General features: G+C 50.8%; 2 protein-coding genes across 4 annotated transcripts in view; one reads left to right on the top strand and one right to left on the bottom strand.

Moving 5' to 3' along the window:
- The window catches only part of DNAJC7 (DnaJ heat shock protein family (Hsp40) member C7), a 32,967-nt gene extending 20,569 nt beyond the window's left edge, over positions 1-12,398 (top strand). For all 3 annotated transcript variants that reach the window (XM_037494740.2, XM_037494741.2, XM_037494742.2), the window contains exons 6-14: positions 799-917; positions 1,919-2,072; positions 2,540-2,704; positions 4,071-4,162; positions 7,326-7,399; positions 7,762-7,908; positions 8,136-8,288; positions 11,588-11,650; positions 12,065-12,398. In XM_037494740.2, the coding sequence (XP_037350637.1) occupies positions 799-917; positions 1,919-2,072; positions 2,540-2,704; positions 4,071-4,162; positions 7,326-7,399; positions 7,762-7,908; positions 8,136-8,288; positions 11,588-11,650; positions 12,065-12,102 (1,005 nt within the window). In that variant the 3' untranslated portion in view covers positions 12,103-12,398. The remainder of the gene's footprint in view (positions 1-798; positions 918-1,918; positions 2,073-2,539; positions 2,705-4,070; positions 4,163-7,325; positions 7,400-7,761; positions 7,909-8,135; positions 8,289-11,587; positions 11,651-12,064) is intronic.
- A 63-nt stretch (positions 12,399-12,461) lies between these two features.
- Positions 12,462-20,182, bottom strand: CNP (2',3'-cyclic nucleotide 3' phosphodiesterase). The gene is made up of 4 exons (XM_037494020.2): positions 20,096-20,182; positions 18,228-18,897; positions 16,424-16,563; positions 12,462-15,131 (listed from the first exon to the last, which is right to left on the bottom strand). Exons 1-4 carry the CDS (start codon positions 20,096-20,098, stop codon positions 14,682-14,684), a joined length of 1,263 nt encoding a protein of 420 aa, XP_037349917.1. The 5' UTR covers positions 20,099-20,182; the 3' UTR covers positions 12,462-14,681.
- Positions 20,183-22,199: the final 2,017 nt, after the last annotated feature.

Raw genomic sequence — 22,199 nt, 5'->3', positions numbered from 1 at the left:
ATACACCAGGAGATGTACTGCTGCCGCAAACACGTACCCCCTGGGTTAGGCTGTGGTTTCCAAGCACAGTTGGTTCAGGGCAGCTTGTTCTCCATAGTTCTCAGGGCCAAAACATTTCTTTCCTGGCTATACCTTTAGCATTTTTTACTTTCTTTAGTAACGATTCAAGCGTAAGAACAATAGACCAATTAGCGTCTAGGTCCAAATTAGATTTTCACAAGCCAGTTTATAACTAACTTACTTTTGCATTAAACAAGAACAAACAGAGGAGTATTAGCAGACATTGCCATGGAGACTCCCTTATTCAGATCTTCTGGGAAGTGCATGACTCCCCTCTTCTTGGGAGTCTTCCCCCAATGCCCAGACCTTGTCAAGAAACAGCATGGGTAGCGCTGCCTACCGCAAGAAAGGAGGGAATGAGCAATGTCAGTGATGTAGGAGCATTGATCTACACCAGGTTAATTTTGCTATTCCTTGTCTTACTACATTAAGAATGGTGAATTAGTGCAAAATAACAAATAACAATATTTCTGTACTAGAATGTGAGTTTTGGTAACAGTCACTGCGTAGGCTGCTTAGCATGGTGATTACACAGAGTACTCAGTAAATGTTTGCTGTCATTATCATCTGGATCTCTTGCTTTCCTTATTTCAGTGGTTTATTCAAATGAATTAGGTATGTTCTTAAACTGTACTTATACTTTCTCTGACCCTGTCTGTTTTCTGTGACCAAATCAAAGTGAAGACACTTCTAGAGTCCAAGAAAAAGAGCCTTAATATTTTTTCTTCCTCCCCTTAGGTGGTTTTCTGCATGGACCGTGCCCTAGAATTTGCCCCTGCCTGCCATCGCTTCAAAATCCTTAAGGCAGAATGTTTAGCAATGCTGGGTCGTTATCCAGAAGCACAATCTGTGGCCAGGTATGAAGTCAGGCCGTTGTGCATTGAAATGCCTGCTACCACTGGGTGGGTGCTGTCTGGCAGCTCTCTGCAATTGGGGTAGGTCCTACTACGCCCTGTAGTAGGTAGGCCAGCTCGAACTAACCAGGCCTTCCTGGGACTTAAAGCCAAAGGTTATACTGGTGTGAAAACCCACAGTGTATATAGGAACAGAGTAGGTACTTGGACTTTATGTGAAAGAGCGATGTGCGAATTTGGGTTTGATGGGTTTTTTTGTTTGGTTTTGAAGTAGTTATTTTCTTCTCCAAGGGTTTGCAGATGCTGTGAAAGGCTAGATAGTAAATATATTAGGCTTTGCAAGCCACATGGTCGCTATCATAAATGTTACACTCTGCCACAGAATACAGCTAAACAAAAGGTGTGGCTGTATTTCAAAAAAACTTATTTATTTATTTATTTATTTATTTATTTATTTATTTATTTATTTATTTATTTATACAAGCACTGGGTACATTCAGAAGCGTGGGAGGGTGAGAGAATTCACCAGAGCCAGAGCAGGGAGCAGAGCAGGCAGAAGGACCGAAGTACACTGCTGAGGGAAGCAGCGGGCGGCAGGAGAGGTCTGCGCGCCATGTGGGACCCTCCTCCCGTGGCCGGGGAGTAGCCGAGGATCGAACCGGCGCTGCAGAGGCTGCAGGCAGCTTCGCAACCCAGCGCTCAACAGCTGCGCCACCGGGGAGGCCCTCAAAAAACTTTAAATTATAAAAACTGGTGGCAAGCAGGATTTGGTCTTGTAGGCTATAGTCTGCCAACCCTTGTTCTAATAAAGATTGTGAGATACAGAAGTATATTCAAAGTAAATAAGAGAAGGGTTCTTAGGACTCTTACCTTTGAATTCTTTTCTTAACACATGGCACGACAAAAAAAAAACAAAACAAAAAACACCAAACCTGGCCACAAATGATAGTGATGGTGGTGAGGTGCAAACTACAGCTGAACGTGCCCCTTTCTGGCTGTTGCAGTGACATTTTGCGAATGGATTCAACCAATGCAGATGCTCTGTATGTACGAGGTCTTTGCCTTTATTATGAAGACTGCATTGAGAAGGCGGTTCAGTTTTTCGTACAGGCTCTCAGGATGGCTCCTGACCACGAGAAGGCCTGCGTTGCTTGCAGAGTAAGTTGGAGCTCCGGATGAAGCAGGGAAAGAAAACTTCCCTTTTGGGCCTAATGAATGGAAGGTTATAGAATCACAAGGGACATCATAGCTCTTCTTCCCGCCTTGCCAGGATGCTTGGTCCTTTTATTAGAAATGATTTCAGGACTACTTCTATTTGCTTATGGGTAAATGTGATCATACATGGTTAGAACCTTTAAGCATTTTTTGTTGTTTTTCTCAGAAAAGATAGTAAGATGCTTGTCCTGGGAAATGGAGGTAATCCCTGTGTAACACAGGTCTTACTGCTATTGTTTTGTATATTTTGGTTTCCCCTGTCTACTCTCAGAAGCACTAGTGAGCAGGAAATAACCCAGGTGGTGCATGGGGTGAGGGCCTATGATACTAATTACTGTGATCTGAGAAATTGAAAATAGACCTCCAGTGTCTGAGGATTTAAACTGACCTCTTCTTGCTTTTCTTTGTAGAATGCCAAAGCATTGAAAGCAAAGAAAGAAGATGGCAATAAAGCATTTAAAGAAGGAAATTACAAGCTAGCATATGAACTGTACACAGAAGCTCTGGGGATAGACCCCAACAATATAAAAACTAACGCTAAACTCTACTGTAATCGGGGTACGGTTAATTCCAAGGTAAGCATTTGGTCTAGGTGCCTGTGGAAGTGTTTTTAAGGGACATCCAAAGAGTCTTGGGAAATCTGCCAATGAGGATAGGCCAAATGACAGGAGAAAAAGTTGTTCTTGTTGATAGAAGCTTATAGGAAACTTCTGCAATGCAAGCTTTTATTTGTGTGTAGAATTTAGGGGTACTTGAGGGACCTGTTTTTCCTTAAAGTGGTCCTTTTCCTCCAGTAAGAGAATGGCTAGAGGCTTTGGCATAATTTTTTTTTTTTTTAACATTTATTTATTTATGCATACAAGAACTGGGGTACAGGCCAGAGGTGCAGGGGGATGAGAGGATTCACCAGAGACAGAGTGGGAAACAGAACAGGCAGGCAGACTGAAACACACTGCTGAGAGGAGCAGCGGGGGTGTCAGGAGAGATCTGCTGTGCCATGTGGTCAGCTTCCTGGCCGGGGTTCGAACTCATGCTGCAGTGGCTGCGAATCGCTTCATAGGATGTGTCAACCTCTGCGACACCAGGGAGGCCCTTTGGCATAATTTTTAAGCAAATATTGTTGCCTCTTTTTGTCTAAGCAAGTGGTTATTTCTTTTTAGAATTGATTTGGAGGAAGTCAGTGAGGTGGGCTTAGTTTTTTCTCTCCAGCATACCTGATGGTTACCATGCATGCTTGAAAATGGCCCGCGTGTCCCCCTTGGTCATCAGACCATAAGAAACAAAAGAGAAGGCTCCTTGCCCTCGCAGACTTGTAGATAAAAACCACAGTAATTTTGATCCCTTTAGTTGACCTGTGGCATAATCTTTTATTATTTCCATGTATTGGTTAAGTACTAACCTGGACTGGAGAGTGATTTATCTTGCAGAGAAGTGTGCCTGGCTTCTCTATCACTTAGAAAAGAAACCAATTTTTTTTTTTTAAAGATTTATTTATTTATGCATACAAGAACTGGGGAACAGTCCAGAGGTGTGGGGGGGGGGTGGTTTGAGAAGATTCACCAGAGAGAGAGTGGGGAACAGAACAGACAGATCGACCAAAACACACTGCTGAGGGGAGCAGCGGGCAAGACAGGAGAGGTCTGCTGCGCCATGAGGGTCAGCTCCCTGGCCGGGAATCGAACTTGTGCTGCTGAGGCTGCAGACAGTTTCATAGGTTACGTCTTACCCCCTTGTGCCACCAAGGAGGCCCCAAAGAAACCAATTTTGAATATGATATGCTTAATCCTCTGAGATGCTGGCTTTTCCCGTGACCCAGAACCAGTGTGACAGTTAGGGGGCCAGTCTCACTTATCCTGTTAGAATTTTGAAGCCATGCTCACAGCTTCTGGGCTCCCTCAATCACTAAAGATGTGGAGTTTGACTGCTTTCTCTCTCCTGAAGCTTAGGAAACTAGATGATGCAATAGAAGACTGCACAAATGCAGTGAAGCTCGATGACACTTACATAAAAGCCTACTTGAGAAGAGCCCAGTGGTGAGTGCCATCAGGGAGTGTGGGGGAGAGGGAGTTGCTGCTGGCTTGCCAGGGGAGAATTGCATTATGGATGATGAAGCAGACCAGGGACGTTGTGAGGTCATTTGGTCCTTCCCCCTGCCTCTAGGTGGGATTGTTCCAGCCCTAGACTATCTTTATAGACCTCCAGCGGAGGAGATTGCACAAGCTCCCTCAGTCTCCCATGCCTGTGTCTTACGCCCCTCACGGTCAGTAAGTTTCCTCTGATGCCTGACCCAAATTCCTTTTGTTAAAGTTTAAATCCATTTCCTTTGGAGATTTTATTTTGTGTTGTTCACCTTTGCTCTAACTTGGCACAGTGCTTAGCACACAGTAGGTGCTCACTCAATAAATGTTTTGTTGAATGAATGTATTGTGCTTGAAATAAAGTATATCTTGAGGCAGTTGAGAGTTGTGCTTATCCTCTTTGTTCTGGCTTAGGGAAAACAGTCTTACTGTTGGAAGGAATTAAATCTGCTTCAGCCTCTCAGCTGTATCAAAGGAACCCCCTTTGGAAAGCTCCTGTCTGACTAGGTAACATGAGTCAGGCTATGCCTGCCTCAGTTTCCAGATTTACTTTCAGAGTGAGGGTGCTCCCCAGCATATCAACTTACTGTTGGCCCCATCAGACTCTTCCAGACAAGAACCATTAGTATGGGGTAGGAGAGACCTTTCCCCAAAATCCGTCTCTTCTTTTTTCAGATTATTTCCCAGAGAACATCATCCTGTCTTTAAAGTTCCTAAAAGAAGACATGCTTATTGTATACCAATCCTCCAACACCTGTTCCATTCCTTGTTAAGAATTGTTATTTAAAACACAGTGCTATTTGTCAGGGCATATAAGGGATTGGGGAGAGAGGGGAGTAGATGGTGCCATTACTGATGTCTCAGGAGCCCAAATCCCCCAGTCTCATCAGTGGTGCAAAATGTGGCCTATTTCCCATTTAGTTTTCCTAAAATTACCCCCATTTTTTTAAATATAGGAAAACCGCTACTATGTGGTGCTTTTTTAAAGTGAATTTCTAAATGTCAAACAGAAACATACTTGGTATTATATTATAGATGCTGTGAGATCAACTACCAGTCATCTCCACAGATCACTGACATGACAGACGAGTGTGGAAACTTTGGGGGCCAGATGACCTTTGATCAAGCTAAAGACATAACATACACAAAATACAATATCCATTACTACTGCTATCTGTAATAGCAAAAAAAAAAAAGGAGGCTCACCCATATTCTACATTCAACAGAATATTCTGTACTGTTTGAACAGGGAGTAGGGAGAGACCAAAACATTCTTGATTTGTTAGTAAGATAATGATGGAGGGTTGTTTTCTTCATCTGTGGATAATAAATGAAAATCAGGAATTGCTTTGATCAAAAAACTCCCTATCACTGTTAGAAATAGAACTGTCCTCTACAGCTGTGCTTCTGAAATCTCATCACAGAGGATTGGGTGCACTGTTTGGCACAGTTGGCCATGACCTTGGCAACAGTCCCATGAAGCAGCTGGGATTGTCAAGAACTGGAGATTATCTTAGACCTGACTGCTGCCATTCTGCCTCAGTTTATCCCTAGAGTTGGGGAGATGCCAGCTCTTTGCTTCATCTGCCGTCAGAAGCTGAAGATCTCCCATTCTCCTTAAAGCCCTACTAGCGTCTACTTTCTCTTCAACTTAATTTTTTTTTCAATGTGAGGATACCGTTGCATTTTAAAAAGTGTAAAATATAAATGCAAATTGCTGTAATAAAAGCCTGTTTAACACATTACCTTGAACCTGTAAAGTTCATCAAGTTTGCTTATCACATCATTCTGCACCCAGGCCTATCAGTTCCAGTTTTCTTTACTTCAGTTTACATTATACTTCATAACTTCATCCTGTAAATGGCTTCTCAGAGCACCTAGTAGCATTTGTGCCCTCTGTCTGCAGGGCATTGGTTCTGTCACCATTTCTTTGATGTTGTAAATTACAAAATCAGAGGTGCTTAAGATGTGCTTCAATCTAGGAAGCCACTCCTGTCCTGGCCAAGCCCAGTGGGGCTCGGATGTTTGCCAAGAGGGGCTTGTGTGGTGGTGTGTTGTGAATTGATGCTCTGCTATGTGGCAGCTAGCTGCACCACATGGCCACTACCTATTACCATGGTCTCTTTCATTAGTAGGCTGGTCTTGGTGCCAGTGACTTTGTTAAGGACATGGGAAATGCCCCTTTGCTTCTTTGTTTTTTTAGACTTATTTTTTATTCATTTATGTATACAAGATAGGCCAAAGGTGTAGGGGAGAGGGGCGGGTGAGAAGATTCACCAGAGACAGAGTGGGGAGCAGAACAGGTGGATCTACTGAAATACACTGCTGAGGGGAGCAACAGGCGAGTCAGGAGAGGTCTGCTGCACCATGTGGGTCAGCTTTCTTGCCGGGGATTGAACTCATGTCACAGTGGCTGATGATAGCTTGATAGCGCTGAGACTTTAACTCCTGCACCACCAGGGAGACCCCCCAACCCTTGCTTTTTGAAAAAGATTTTTGAAAGGTCTGGCAATGAGCTTGGCAAGCTAGATTATTCCCATCTTGGGCCAGCAGCCCCTCCTTTCTTTTCTCCTGCAGGAACAGAAACAATCTCCTTTTCTATCTCAACTTAGCTGTATTTCTCAGGTTGACTTGTCTTAAGTTTTTGCTAGCAGCCACCACCTTGAGCCTATCTTCTAGTGACTCACTAATCCCACTGTGCTCTGGGTTGGAGTTAGCCCTGCATGTCTGTGGCACTGTCGGTGTCAGGGCTCTTCCTTATCCATTAGTACTTCTCCTGTATTTTTCAAAAGCCCAAGTAATTAAGTAGGTGCCTTCACATTGCTTTCCTGAGGCAGTCCAGATGCTTCTCACTAGCTCTGCGTGAAATTCAAAGGAACTTTCTTTTGGTTGCCTTGCTGCTTCAGCTTGGGTCGAAGTGTCATGAGGCCTCTCATTTTTCTCTTGAACGGTAGCCAGTTTTCTCTCACCACTAGCTTAAGACTCCTGTTTTATGAAGCTTCTCCACCAAAAGTGTGTGTCTCTTGCTTGAGCCATGCCTCCTCCCCTAGAGTGACACTGCAGGCCGTTGCTGTTAATTTATGTCTGAGCCCTGTGCTGCCCTGTATTTCCTTTTCAGTTACATGGACACAGAACAGTATGAAGAAGCAGTACGGGACTACGAAAAAGTATATCAGACGGAGAAAACAAAAGGTAAAAGAGTTTGAGAACGTATATTTCTCAGGGAAATATGCCATCTTGTAGGACACAACTGTTTGATTCAGGGATAAGGGGTGTACCTGGAACTTAATTTGAGTCACCGGTCAGGAAGAAGTGAACATAGATTCTGATCCTGACATACACACCTATTTTCTAGTCCCCAAACCTGTCATTTTCATTTCCTTTTCTGTGTGGTGAGGTTGATAAGAACTTAAATATGAGTAGATTTCTTAAAAATCTATAGATTTTTAAGTGGTGTGGTTAACAAGACTTCTGACCCTAAGCTAGCTGGGCTGGGACCTGGTAAGCGAAGCCAGCATCAGGCTAGCCCACTGACTCTGCATGTCTCCCTCTAGAACACAAGCAGCTCCTTAAAAATGCACAGCTAGAACTGAAGAAGAGTAAGAGGAAAGATTACTACAAGATTCTGGGAGTGGACAAGAATGCCTCTGAGGATGAGATCAAGAAAGCGTATCGGAAACGGGCCTTGATGCACCATCCAGGTAGGGAGTGAAGGGGGCTCAGTGGGGAGAGCAAGCTAGACAGGCCCCCGCCTTACTCAGTCCAGAGTGAAAGCTTCGGAGAGTCTCTTCAGCTGCTTGTCAGTGTGATAAATTCCAGGCCCTCCACATTTCAGCAATCAACCAAATTCTACTCAGACGTGAAATGGTCTTTCTCTTAAATTTTGTTTTCTTGAGATTCTGAGTTCTTCCTATATACCTCCCTCTAGATCGACACAGTGGAGCCAGTGCTGAAGTTCAGAAGGAGGAGGAAAAAAAGTTCAAAGAAGTTGGAGAAGCTTTTACCATCCTCTCTGATCCCAAGAAAAAGACTCGCTATGACAGTGGACAGGATCTGGATGAGGAGGGCATGAATATGGGCGGTGAGTTGGTTGGGGCAGCCTGGGATAAATCTGACTAATGTGGAGTGTTAGAAGTTTTCCTGAAGACATTCCAGAGGGAGAGTCTAATTCCAGTGGTTAGGAAGCTACCTCCATTGATGGAGACCCAAAATGTGTGAGACCCCTTGACTGCTAGAAATAACAGAGATGGATAAAATAGGTGCCCCAACCTCCAGGAATCCATTGTCTAGGGGTTTGCAAATTCCAGCCCACACGCCAAACCTGGCATGAAATCCATTGAGTACCACAAATGTAGCAGGTGCCCAGGCTGCAGAGAGGGCACTGAGGCGACAATCACTGGCAAAGGAAGGTTTGGAAGTAAAGAGCACATTCGGGATCTTTGAAGGACTCAAAGTGCAGAGGTTGGTAGAAGCAGGCAGTGGTGAGAGAGGAAGCCAGAAGGTAGCTGGTCAGACCTCAGAAGGTCTTAGAGGCTATTGGAAGGAATATGGGCTTTTTCTCTTGACTGGGAGTTCTTTTTTTCTTCCATTGCAAAGTCTATACTGACTGACATTTATTTATGTCACACATTTCTGTAGGTCCTCACAAATTTTAGTTTCCCCAGAGACTTATAAGGAAGTAGAGGAGAGCTGTTAATGTCTTTGCTCACTGTGAGCTCAGTCAGAAATGAAAGGCCCCCTTGGGCCTCCCCGGTGGCGCAGCGGTTGAGCGCTGGGTTGCGAGGCTGCCCGCAGCCTCTGCAGCGCCGGTTCGATCCCTGGCTGCTCCCCGGCCACCAGAGGAGGGTCCCACATGGCGCACAGACCTCTCCTGCCGCCCGCTGCTCCCCTCAGCAGTGTACTTCGGTCCTCTGCCTGCTCTGCTCCCCGCTCTGGCTCTGGTGAATTCTCTCACCCTCCCGCGCTTCTGACTGTACCCAGTGCTTGTATAAATAAATAAATGAATCTTTAAAAAAAAAAAAAAAGAAATGAAAGGCCCTGAACTGTGCTAAGTTCTCCTACCACTATCTGATGGCAGCCTTTTCTCCTCCACTGTGAAAATCTATTGGAATTTAAAATAAGATGGATGGGGCCTCCCTGGTGGCGCAGCGGGTTGAGCGCAGCACTGAAGCTGTCCACAGCCTCTGCAGCATGGGTTCGATTCCTGGCCAGCCAGGGAGATACCCACATGGCGCAGCAGACCTCTCCTATCTTGCCCACTGCTCCCCTCAGCAGTGCTTTCAGTCCATCTGCCTGATCTGCTCCCCACTCTGTCTCTGGTGAATCATCCCACCCTCCCACGCCTCTGGCCTGTACCCCAGCTATTTGTATAAATAAAAAATCTTTCGGGCCTCCCCTGGTGGCGTAGGCGGTTCAGTGCTGGGCTGTGAAGCTGCCCACAGCCTCTGCAGTGCCTGTTTGATCCCTGACCACCAGCGAGGGTCTCACATGGCGCACAGACCTCTCCTGCCGCCCGCTGCTCCCCTCAGCAGTGTATTTCATCAGTCTGCCTATTCTGTTCCCCGCTCTGGCTCTGGTGAATTCTCTCACCCTCCTGCACTTCTGACTGTACCCAGTGCTTATATAAATAAATAAATAAATCATAAATAAATAAATAAATAAATAAATAAATAATACATCTTTAAGAAAAAAAGTTGACCTATCCTAAATATTTTAAAAAAATAATAAAATTTTAAAATAAAGTAAGATGGATGATGTTACAGTTATCCCTGACATCTCCACTGCTCTGCCTCGCAGTTGAGAACAGCTATAAGCAATCAAAAGTAGAAATTGAGGGCCTCCTTGGTGGTACAGGGGTTAAAGTCTCAGTGCTGTCAAGCTATTTCCAACCATTGCAACATAGGTTCAATCCCCAGCCATGGAGTTAACCCACATGTTATAGCAGACCTCTCCTGTCTCACCTGCTGCTCCCCTCAGCAGTGTATTTCAGTCAGTCTGCCTGTTCTGTTCCCCACTCTGTCTCTGGTGAATCCTCTCACTCCCCCCCGCCCCACACTCTCACATCCCACCACCACCTCTGACCTATACCACAGTTCTTGTATGCATAAATAAATACAATAAATCTTTTAAAAATTTTTTAATTAAAATAATTGAGACATTAAGGGATCTAGGGACCAGATTTAGACTCTGGAAATTTATTTGTGATGGCCATGAGGAAAGGTGGTTTGAAAGGGATGAAGGGAAGACAAAAGATAGGAGAGGATTGGAGGGTATAACTGGGAGACTTGGCTGCTGCATGTGTTTGGAGAGGGAAAGGGCTAAGTTGAGAGAGACAGAGTTGACCCTGGGGACATTGACTGAGCTAGTGACTCCAGGAAGATGAGCTGATGCAAAGACCTTTTGGACACTGTGTGCCCGTGGAATCCACTGGTGGTTAGCTTAGTGGGTCAGGAGGGCTGGAGACAGCAGACCTGCCACAGCCCGGGGAAGTGCACAGTGCTGTAGATACACAGGAGCTGTATGACCTTAGGCAAGTTCCTTGTGCTCCCTACTTCTGTTTTGTGGGTTTTTTTAAAGATTTATTTATTTATGCATACAAGAATAGGGGTACAGACCAGAGGCATGGAGGGCGAGAGGATTCACCAGAGACAGAGTGGGGAGCAGAACAAGCAGTGACTGAAATACACTGCTGAGGGGAGCAGCGGGCGAGACAGGAGAGGTCTGCTGCACCATGTGGGTACCAGGACGGCCAGGGATCAAACTCCTGCTGCAGTGGCTGCAGATTGCTTCATAGGTTGCGTCTTAATCCCTTGAGCCACCAGGGAGGCCCTCCCTACTTCTGTTTTGTTGAGTATAAATTGGAAATAATATCCAGACAAACTGTTACTAGGATTGAATGATAAAATGTGTACAAAGTTTACCCAGCACCACTGGTACCCACTAGGTGCTTAATAAATCTGGAGCTTTTTCCCTGCATACAGTCTAGAAATCAAACAAAATTAATCCTAGGTCTGATTCTCTAGTTGATGCATTTTAGCCTTTCCAGTAGCAGCTGCAGCATTAAAGCGACAGAATGTGGGGAAGTCTTTTGTCATTAACTGCAGATGGCAGTCCCAGCCAGGTGGGTTGAGGCAAAGAAGATTTTCCTTTGGGATTGCACTTGGAAGGCGGGAATAGGTCCTAGGAATAAGAGCAAGTGGTGAGTTTGGCATAGGTCTGGGCAGACCTGCTTACTTCTAATGTGAGGTTTCGGGTAAGAAGGGCGGGAATACTATGGGAAGATGTTGAGAGCCACTCTCAGTGTCATGGTAAGTTCCTTTTCTAACACTTCTCGTTTTCTCATTCTTTTGTCCCTTCCCTGTTTCTCCACATGCTCCACAGATTTTGATGCAAACAATATCTTCAAGGCATTCTTTGGTGGTCCCGGGGGCTTCAGCTTTGAAGGTACGTGTGGCTACTGTTAGGAGTTCCCAGGCCCTAGCCACGCAGCAACTCCCCAATAAGAATCAGAGTGGAGGACCCTTGAGTGGAGGCAGCTGAGTTCTCATCTAGCACGGCACCTGCCCACTGTGTGCTGCTGAGGGTGGCGGAAGAGAGGCTCCTGGGCACACTTTTCCAGGTTTGGGGGTGTCACTAAGCTGCCTAGCGTCAGGGCTTCTCTGCAGGGGTGAAGGCATTGGAAGTCACATGCCGCATGCACTGCCCCTCTGCCACCCCAGGGCCAATGCTGTTTGACACCCTTAGAAGTTTTTCCCTGAGTTTGAAGCAGCGATTGAAGACTTTTCCATAGCCAGAGCAAAGTGACCTTCCCTAGAAAACCCACAGAGCCTATGAACAAGCCTTTCTTTTCCTTTACAGCATCTGGTCCAGGAAATTTCTTTTTTCAGTTTGGCTAATGAAAGGAAGTCATCCAGAACCCAGAAAATGCAAACTTGCTCAGTTTAACCTTGAATGTGGACACAATTCACCTCCTCCCTTCATCATGTCTCCATGTACTTAGAGCAGTTTTGTTTCCTCAGTTGGATCCCCTGTGTCCGTGTGAGTGGGGTGAAGGAAAGGGAGCCAGCACCTAAGACTGCGGGAAGGGGAGGGAGGTGGGTGGTGGACAGGGAAGCAGCTTGTGAATTTTTGTTTTACTGTTTAACTTTATTAAAAAAGAAAAAAATTAAGAGAATAAACGGGTTTGACCCTTTCTGGAACTTTGCTCTGGCAGCTGCTTTGTGTCAATTCAGAGTCAGCGAGCCAGAGCTGAGCCCCCAGCATGGAATGGATGCTGACTTGAACTTCACGCTCAGCGAGCTGCTCCCCAAGGGGTGTGGGCCCCAGAAGCTGTTGGCAAGTGGGTGCTTGCTGCCACTGCCAAACCTGTCGAGCATGTGTGTGCTGAGCAGGCCTGGGAGTGCTGCTGTGCCAAGCTTGGGCAGTCATGGGAGTCATCAGAAAAGTTGCTGATCTTATGGTGAGGCCACCAGAAATCATAGAAGCCTCGTGTCCAGAGCTCACACAGGGTGTAAGTGTCTGCTCACTGCCAGGCTGGGCTGACCTAGGAGATTATCACAGGTTTGCATGGTTCCTGTTGCCAGTAGAGTCTGGAGGAAGCTGAAGCCAGGGATAAATCCTGCCTCCCTGATACCCAGACCCTCACCAGGTGTGGGCTATCACTAACATTGATTCAGATAGTGGGTCACTCACATTCTTAGCAAGTGCTCCCTGCCTTCTCCAGTGGTTGCCCTTTCTGCCTGGGAGGCCAGCTGGGGAGAAAAACAGTGTCATCTGTCATGCTGTTTAAGTCAAACTTAGTATATTCATGGTGAGTAATCTTAGGGTTTCCTGGCAGACAGAGGCTTTGACTTTTGGTGCTTTGGTAGTAGATGTGGCCAGTGAAAGACCTTCAATCAATCCTAAATAGTTAGGATTAGATAAGAAAGGATTACCTTTCTTTCCAGACTTCCCCCTTAGTGCCAAGGTCAGGATGAAATGATTGAGTCAGCCTATAAGTTCCCCCTATAGCCATTCAAGTGCCTGTTGTGCCTGGAAGAGATTCAAATGTCAGGTCTTCCCATGTTTGAAGTAGCACTGAGCAAGGGGAGCCTGCCTTAGGGATTTTGGGGAACCCAACTAAGAACTTTGGGTCTTACTGAGAAGCCTTGAGTTGGATTAGGCTTTGGCATACCTGCCAAAGCTGTCACGCTTAATGGGGTGACAGCAGGCCCTGTGCTGTATAGCCCTCTACCCAGCCAACCCCCACTTTCTGTGTGCACCCTAGGCCAACCTCTCCTTTCTGCCTGCTCATGAAAGCCAGCACTGTTCAGCTGCCCAGCCTCACCACAGCTGTGCCCAGCCAGCAGAGGGGAGACAGGACCGATGGCCCCAAGCTGTGGGACAAAGCCAGTCCTAATACACCCAGCCCTTGCCCCAGGAAGACTGAGCTGGGCACAGAAGGGTGAGAGAGACGGCACACGGCTCGGATTAACATGATTTATTTCATTATCAGTCTTACAAGTTGCTGAGGTTGGGCAAAGCCAGGATAGTAACTTAAATCCCAAGCACTTTTGTCTAGTGACAACCTGATTAGCAAGGTCCTGTTACTGAGCAGAGGCGAGTGGAGGGCACCCCAGGAATCACAGCACATGTAGCAGTGTTAACCCCTTCCAGAGGCACCGGGAGGGGCTTGGCCCTTAACAGCAGGAGTCTGCTGCATTGGCTCTTGGTACCCACCAACCCCCTTTAGAGGAGGCACAGAGGCCCCCAGAGGCACCGAGGAGGCAAGATGGGCCGGACAGACAGCAAGACTGGAGCTTCCCCACCGAGGTCCTGTCTCTGGCCTCGATCTCCCATCCACATGGCCAGACCACTGGGAAGGATGGCCAGGGCAAGGCCAGTAGCCAGCCTGGATACGGCTGCTTCTTACTGTTTTCTTCCCTAGTTACCAGACTGTTACCTAGTTACAGTGTGAAAGCAGGGACAGGCACTTTGGACCAAAGGTGGGAGGTAACCCCCTTTTTCTACCCTGATAAGTAGCCCCGGCCTTCTTGGGGCTGTACTGATTAAGAAATGGGATCAAAGCCCAGGGATCCTCCCTCTCAAGCCCACACTAGTTTCCCACAGCTGTCCTGCCCGCCCTGGGGGTCCATGCAGCTTTGGATAGGGCCGTGGACAGGGCAGGAGCTGGGGCACCAGTAACTGGAAGCAGGGCTGGGTTGTGGCTGCAGCGCCAGGCCCATTCGGCCCAGCCTCATCAGCTTTGGTCCAGGTTCCTGAATGTTGCCTACCCACAACCCCCTGCTTGTGTTGACAACTTGAGTGTTAGAGGGGAAACAGTGGGTAGGAAAAGGGCAGTTATTTTACACATTTTTAAAAAGTTACAGGAAGGTTAACTTTGAGTAAAAAAAAAAAAATCAGATGAAGCTGGGGGCACGTCCCCCTCCTCCCCCTTCCCTTCTAAAGATCGAGGGGCACATGGCAGTGAGGGCACTCAGATGATGGTGCAGGACTGCATGGCACGGCCTTTCTGGGCACTGTGTGTGGACACAGGCTTGCCCTTCCCATAGTACCCTGTGAAGATGGTCTTGAGCTCCATCTTCTTGGCCAGGTTCAGCATCCAGCGCCCACTGCCCAAGTTGTAGAGCCTGCCCCGGCTTAGCTCACCCACCTCCTCGCCTCGGTTGCCCCCCTTCTCCTGCCGCACAATATCTAGGAGGTCAAGGCCTGTCTGCACGGCCTCCACATCACCGGCGCAGCCAAGGGTGATGTGGGCGCGGCTGCCCCGGGGCAGGTTGTCAGAGGGGACCACCGTGTCCACGTCACTTGGCCACAAGGGCAGCTCCTGCTCACTCAGCTCTACCCGGGCTCCAGCTGTCTTGGGTGTCACAAAGAGGGCAGAGATGGTCAGCGTGAAGGCCTTGCAGTAAGATTTCTTCACCACCTACGGAGGGTGAGAATGAATGAGAGGACTGAGCTAGAGGTGGTGGCCTCCGGGGAGGGACAGCGAGATAGGGTGGGGCGGGCAGAGGCCAGCAGGACTGAGCAGTGCTTGTAAAGGCCTCTCATCCAGACACTGCCACTCAGCCTGAGTGTGTCTCTGAAGAACGTGTCCATGGACAGTGTTCAGGCGAATGAGAGGAACACCGAGGGGCCAGAAAAGCAGGGGCTAAACAGACTTCCTGAGTTCGGAACCCAGCTCCCCATCCTAGGGGCTGCAGGGCCTGGAGCAAGTGCCTCTGTGAGTTGGCTTATTCACCTGTCAAGAGGGATGATATGAAAACCTACCTCGAGGTGGGGGAAGGGGGGAAGGATGGGGTGAGGAGCTTAGACCAGTGTCGGGCATAGAACAGGCGACTGTCACTACTGGGCTCACGACTGTTGCTAGCCAGGCAACATCCTGGAAGCCAGGACGAGGCCAGAGATAAATGCCCTTGATCCACATCTCCCAGCACCTGGTTGGCAGCTGATTATATCTGGGTGTAGCTGGTTCTCTGGGAAAGCTCATCCCTCTCATCTGACATAAAAGCTGCTCTATTTCTGCTCAGCCCCAACAGTGTGTAGCACGTAACGGGTGCTGACTAAGTACTGCCAAGTGAATGGATGGTTAGAGACCATAGTGGAAGGCCTTGGTCATGCACCTATGCCTGGTGCTAGAGGTACTCTATGGTGTGCCAGTCAAAACACCCCAGGGAGTTTCCATGGGAGGGGGAGGGGACTGACCAATGAGCAAGGGAAGGGGGAGGAGGGTGAAGGGCCAGGGAAGGGGTTAAAGGGTTTAAAGATCAACAAGTAAGAGGCTGAGGGTGGAGGACACAAGTTGTGTGGTGGGGTCTGTCTGGTACCCCTAAGCCAGTAAGCCTTGCTATCCCACGACAGTCCCCATTCTGGGGCAAGGCCAGGTCTCGGACCTGGGGCAAGGACCTCAGAGCTCCAGGGCCCCACAGCTACATGTGAATGCGGGCTCAGACAGCCAGAGCAGGAGCCTGCTGCCAACCAGCGTTCTCCATGATCTGCAGAAGGAAAAGGCACTGAGGGGCAGGAGGCCAGCACAGGCGGGCGGTACTGCCAGGTGGGCTCCCTAGAAAGGCACCTGAGGTCGGCCCTCACACCTGTGAAGGGGCCAGCTGGAGCAGGAGGCGCCATCCTTCTTGAGCTGCTGTTTGGTTTCTGGTCCTCATCTCCGGAGCCCTTCCCTCTCCCTACCTCAGCGGGGTACCCCTGGGGAGCACTCACATCCTGCTGGGCATACTCCTCTGCCCCAGGAGCCTTCCCGTAGTTGCAGAACTTGGTGGTGCAGTGCAGCACACCCGGGGGTCTCTTCCCGAAGTAGGTGACCAGATCAATCTTCTCCCTGGACTCATCGCCAGGGACAACTGCAGGGAGAGAGTGTGCGGCGGTCAGGGCGGGAGAGCAGGGCCATGGGCCCGGTTCCTCCAGGGCCTTCCTGACATCGACCACCAACACCGTGGGGACCCAGAGGAAAAAAATCGGACCTCAAGCCTAAACTTTGTGCAATCCACTATCGTTCACTCATTGGTCAAACTAACAGCAACTTTGGAGCTATGAAAAAGTACTTTCACTCCCTGGTTTCGGGCTTGAAAAGCAAGGCACTTGGCACTTGTACCCCAGGGTTAGACAGGAGAGGCCAAGGGTAACTGAGGTTCACAGTATCACATCTGGTGGGGGAGGCAAGTCAGGAGAGGTGGAGGAGGAACAAGGCAGGCTGGGGAGCGCGCGGTACAACGGGAGGAGGCAGAAAGTGCTTCACTAACATCCCGGCCCACTTACTGGCCCTTTGGCAGGTCACGGACCCTTAACTGTCCATCCAGTACAAGTTAGGGCAGCCCCCCCAATTTTCCCACCACCACTCCAGGAGCTATCAGTAGCACCCCCCCTCACTCGTCCACTTGGACAGGGAGTCACCTGGTCACCATAACATACCCCCTGCCAGCTGGCTTGGCAGATGAGAACCTGGCCTGGTACGGGAGGGCTCTTGGGAGCTACTAGCATGTAGCTGCTTTGGCGTTTCTGTGTCCAGACTTGTGGTCCCCATGCCTAGGTCTGCCCTTCACTGTTTCTCCTCCTTCCCAGAATTGAGCCCCTGCAAGGATGTCTCCAGCTTCTGCAGAGCAGGGGAACCTCTACCCTAGAGCGGCCTTGCTACGTGCCGGGAGGAGGAGTCCAGGTTTAACAGTGAAAAGCAGCTGACAAGAGGCGCCAGCTCTAACCGGGAAGGCTGCCTCTGGGGTACTTTTCTCTCACGCTGTTTGCAGGGACAGGGCTCAAGCCTGGCCAGGCCACGGCCAGCACGTGGTTCCGTGGCTTCCAGAGACCCAGCTTTAGGAGCTGAGGAAGTCCTCTGGGGACCCATAAGAGGTACAAATTAGCTGCCTCTGAGCAAAACAAGGGAACATGGGTGGGAATGTGAACGTGAAGATCACCTGGAATTGGAGGGAACTAGAAATGGGTTAAAGTGTAGCTGGGTCTCCAATAGGGAGAAAGGCCACGGGGGTGGTCCTCCATGTCCAGAGAGCCCCGGTCCCGCCCAGGACAGGGAGGCCTCTGCTGCTGGAGTCGGCAGCACCCAGGGCTCTCACTCTGACTTTGGGCAAACCCCACATCCCTTCTGGAGTTTTCTCATCTGCAAAAGAGGGGGTTGGACCAGGCGTGAGACCCGCATTCTGGAGCCACAGGATGCCCTGAGATGGCCAAAGTCTGGCAACCATCCCCAGTGAAGTCACAATAGCCCCCTCTTATAATTTTTTGGCAACCTACTGCTATACCGGGGTCAGGGGTCTAGACCAAGGCAGGGAGAGGAGAGAAGAGGGCAGGAGGAGTGAGATGGGAGCTGCTCTGGGAAACGCCTCTCCCCTACCCCAGGGGCTTGCGCTAGCAGCCCCCTCCCGCCTGTACCAGGGCACCTCCCCAGGCTTCCCCACACAGCTCCCGGGGCCTTGGAAGACGGGCCCATGCGCGCAGCCCCTGCGGCCAGCCAGGGGCCGTGAGTGTGGCTGACCGCCCCCAGACCGCCACCTACAGTGTCGGAGCTCCTTCCTGAACGCCTTGTGGTTGCCCAGCTCGGACAGGAAGGCCTGGCCAGCTTTGCGGAGGTTCTCGGAACTCTTCCTGGTCAAGAACCAGCCGAAGAAGAGCGGCTGGATGTCTTTCTCCAGCCCAGGCTTCAGCTTCTTCAGGTCGTCGACCGACAGGTGCCACTGGTTCTTCTCCTTGAGCTGGGCATAGTCCAGCCGCCACGGCGTCTTGGGCTCCACCATCACCACCTGGTACTGGTACTGGTCGGCCATTTCAAAGAGCTGCTCCAGCCGCTCCCGCTCGTGGTTGGTGTCGTCCAGCACAATGATGCGGGCGTCCCGGCGGCAGTAGGCAGCCAGCTCCTCGTCCAGCTGCTTGTACTGCTGCGAGAAGTCCCCCCGAGCGCCAGGGGTGATCTTGTAGTCGTCGGCGGACACCAGCTTGGTGCCGTCGTGGTACCTGCTCACGATGGCCCGGGCCAGTGTGGTCTTGCCGCTCCCTGGCAGGCCGCGCAGGATGAACATCGTCTTGCACTCATGCAGCGTGGCCACCGTCTCCTCATCCTGCAGGAAGGAAAACTGCAGCTCGGGCTTATCCTTGGTCCCCGAGGATGACATTTTGCGGAAGAAGATCTTGGGCAGGAATGTGTGGCTCTTCCGGGAGAAGCCTCTGTTCTGTGTGAGGAGAAGAGCAGAAGTCAGCCAGGTCACTTGGGCCCACCCCGCTGTGCCCCTTGTCTCTGCCCTTGTTTTAACCCGGGACCCCTGGCTCGGGGTTCCCCAGTCAGACCAACAGGCACCCCGGTGTAGTGGCAGCTTCCCCAATGGCAGGGAGTATGTACCTGTCTGCTCCTGGAGGTGCAGGGTGGAGGGAAGCGCCCCTGAGCTTTCTCCTAAACCACCTGCCGCTAGTCAGGGCCCAAGCCTCAAGGCCCACCCCCTGCTGCGGCTGCTAAAATTTTAGGACAATACGTGTGCAGGGGAGGCCCGAAGGCTGGCCCTAGGAGCTGATCCTCGATGTTATATTCCTGACACTGACCACGGAGGACCTCTGGAGGTGGGGGTCTCTGTGTCTGGGCAAAGCCACAGCTGCCCTGGCTCTGAATGTGCAGAAATGGGAGGAGGTGGGGAAGGGTTACCCAGAGACCGCCTCCCTTCCCCCAACAATGGCAGCCAGGGATAATACTCTCTTGTCTGGGATGGGGGGACAATGGTCTCACAGAAGGGCTGATGGGGGCAGGGCAGGAGAGCTCTGGACAACGGGTCCCATTCAACGCGCCTGCACCTCCTCCTCTGCACTCGCCCCCACAAAGTCGGGGTCTCTGTGCCTGCCCCAGGACTGGGCGGCACAGGACACCTGCAACCAGGGCCCAGCCCACACTCTGCTGTGCGTCTCTGCAGCACCTCTCAGCCCCTTTTTTCGTGCCTGCTGAAACCCACAAGTGACAAGTTTCACCGGAACCCTTCTCTAACATGGCGCCACCTCCGCCAGCGCCTCGAGTCAGGCCGGCTCGCAGATCCCTACCCCTCGGCCCGGGGCGGCGAGGGCCGTGCGCCAGCTCTGCCCGAGCGGGGTGGCAGCTGCACGGGCTCCTCCCGGGCGCTGGGCCCCGCGTCTTGGGGTCCGCAGAGGCGGCAGATTCCGCAGCTCCAGACCCCTGCCTCCTCCAGGGCCCTCCCCGCGCCCCCACTGCCCCCGCCTCTCCCCCGCCTCGGGCTGCAGAGAGAGTCTCCACTGCGCGCCCGCCGGGGCCTCGCTCCTCATTCGCAAGCCACCGCCCTTCCCAAACCCCCGGCGCTCTCTTCTCCCGTGAAGCGGCCACCCCGCGCCCGGCTCGCGCCCTCCCTCCCCGGCCGGGCCGCGCCCGCTCACCATGATGAGGGGCTCCGCGTCGCAGGCTCGCGCTCTCCGGGGCCGCCCGCCTGCGCGGAGGGACTCGGAGCCCAGCGGTGGCGCGAAGCGCGGCCGCCCGCCTTACATAGCCCGGGGGCGGGGCGCCAGGGGGGCCGCGGGGGGCCGCGACCCAGCCCGCGCGGCGCAGGCGCGGGAAACCGAAACTGACGCGCGGCCCCGCGGTGCCACGCGCCCGCCACCTGCCCGGCCGCACGCCGGTGCCCGCCGCCCACCTGTGCCCGCGGCGCCGCGGCGCGCGCAGAGCCGGCAGGAGCGAGCTGCCCCTCTTCTCCTGCCCCGGGCTGGGTTAGGGTGAGGCCAGGGAGACAGGGTCGTGCAAGTGCAAGGTCAGAGCCTGTCCTTTGTTTCCATTTTGGATATTTGACTCATTGGGGCTTTTCGCAGGTATTTTGATTTTTTTCCCCAACATTGCACTAAAATACTGATTATTTTGCTGCGTCGGGGGCTCCCTGGGAAATGGAAAAATGAAGTCCCCATCACCCCCTGCCCCTCAACTCATCCTCTGAAGCAGTTGCTCAGCCACCACCTCCTCCCTGATTCACAGGTGGGTGAGATTTTCAGCACCCTCTGTGTACCAAGTGCTGCCTAAACACTCATAAACCTCACCACAACCCTGAAGATACTTCCCCATTCTACAGAAGAGAAAACCAGCTTGGGGAGCCCCAAGCTTGACTGTACCCCAAAAGGGAAATCTGGGGGCCACTCATCCCAGGCTCTTGGGCAGAAGAAGCATTCCTGCTCAGAAGGGGCATTCCCGCAGGTCCACACCTCTGCAGCTCCTTTCTGTGCCCAAACTCTTTCTTTTTTTTTTTTTAAAGAAGTTCCATCTTTTTTTTTTTTTTTAAAAAACATTTATTTATTCATACAAGCACTGGGTACAGTCAGAAGCGCGGGAGGGTGAGAGAATTCACCAGAGCCAGAGCGGGGAGCAGAGCAGGCAGAAGGACCGAAGTACACTGCTGAGGGGAGCAGCGGGCGGCAGGAGAGGTCTGCGCGCCATGTGGGACCCTCGCCTGTGGCCGGGGAGCAGCCGGGGATTGAACCGGCGCTGCAGAGGCTGCAGGCAGCTTTGCAACCCGGCGCTCAACCGCTGCGCCACCGGGGAGGCCCCCAAACTCTTTCTTACTGAACTTTCAACTTAAAATCACTGTTGACTGAAGATGTTTCCAGCTAGGCACAGCCTTCCCAAGAACCTGCAGGCATCTTCTCTTCTTCTCTCTCCATCCTAACCAAAGCCAGCTTGACTAAAAGTCAGGGACATCTCAGGAATATAATCCCTAACCAATCATAATTCTTGGGAAAAAAAATTGCAATCTTGGGCCTCCCTGGTGGCACAAGGGGTTAAGACGCAGCCTATGAAACTAGCCACAGCCACTGCTGCACGAGTTCAATCCCCAGCCAGGGAGAAACCCACATGGCGCAGCAGACCTCTCCTGGCTCGCCCGCTGCTCCCCTCAGCAGTGTGTTTCAGTCAGTCTGCCTGTTCCTAACTCTGTCTCTGGTGAATCCTCTCACCCCCCCCCACCTCTAGCCTGTACCCCAGTTCTTGTATGCATAGATAAATAAATCTTTAAAAATATATATTTGTTAAAAAAAAAAAAGTTTGCAATCTTACCTTCTCCCTTCTTTTCTCCTTTATAAACCCCTTAAACAGAGACCCCAGTCAGACACAACTTGCGCTGACCCCTAAGTTTGTGCTGCCCGGTTTGCAAATCTAAAACACCCAGATAAGTGCTTTTTTATCGTAGCCTTTTCCCCCCTCAGTTTACAACTTCATTCTGCTTTCAAGAGTTTCAAAGCTTATAAGTGGCCTCCCTCCCTGCGACACGATGGCTGAGGCTGGCACATCTTTCTTGTATAAAGCCTCCTCCCTTGCCAAGCCCATGGCAGGTACTCAGCAAGATGACCCAGTGGCCACGGGCTGGGCATTCATAGCTCTACATCCCCAGGCCTTCCCCCCGCCCCACCCAAGGCCTGACATAGACTTTCAGGGTTCCTTGGCGCTTACCTCTTTCTTCACTGCCCGAAAACCCTTCTTAGCACCTCCCGTACCTCTTCCATG

Source organism: Talpa occidentalis, unplaced genomic scaffold (genome assembly GCF_014898055.3).
Source record: "Talpa occidentalis isolate TD23 unplaced genomic scaffold, MPIMG_talOcc4v2.1 talOcc4.7, whole genome shotgun sequence".
NCBI lineage: Eukaryota > Metazoa > Chordata > Mammalia > Eulipotyphla > Talpidae > Talpa > Talpa occidentalis.
The sequence above is the reverse complement of the archived record's forward strand: the minus strand, read 5'-3'. Positions and strand labels throughout refer to the sequence as shown.

Excerpts from the sequence above, each read along its gene's own strand:
- CNP (XM_037494020.2), bottom strand. Across the intron at positions 16,564-18,227 it reads CAGGAAGGAGCTCCGACACT|TTGTCCCTGGCGATGAGTCC; the intron begins GTAGGTGGCGGT and ends CTCTCCCTGCAG. Across the intron at positions 15,132-16,423 it reads AGGAGTATGCCCAGCAGGAT|GTGGTGAAGAAATCTTACTG; the intron begins GTGAGTGCTCCC and ends CACCCTCCGTAG.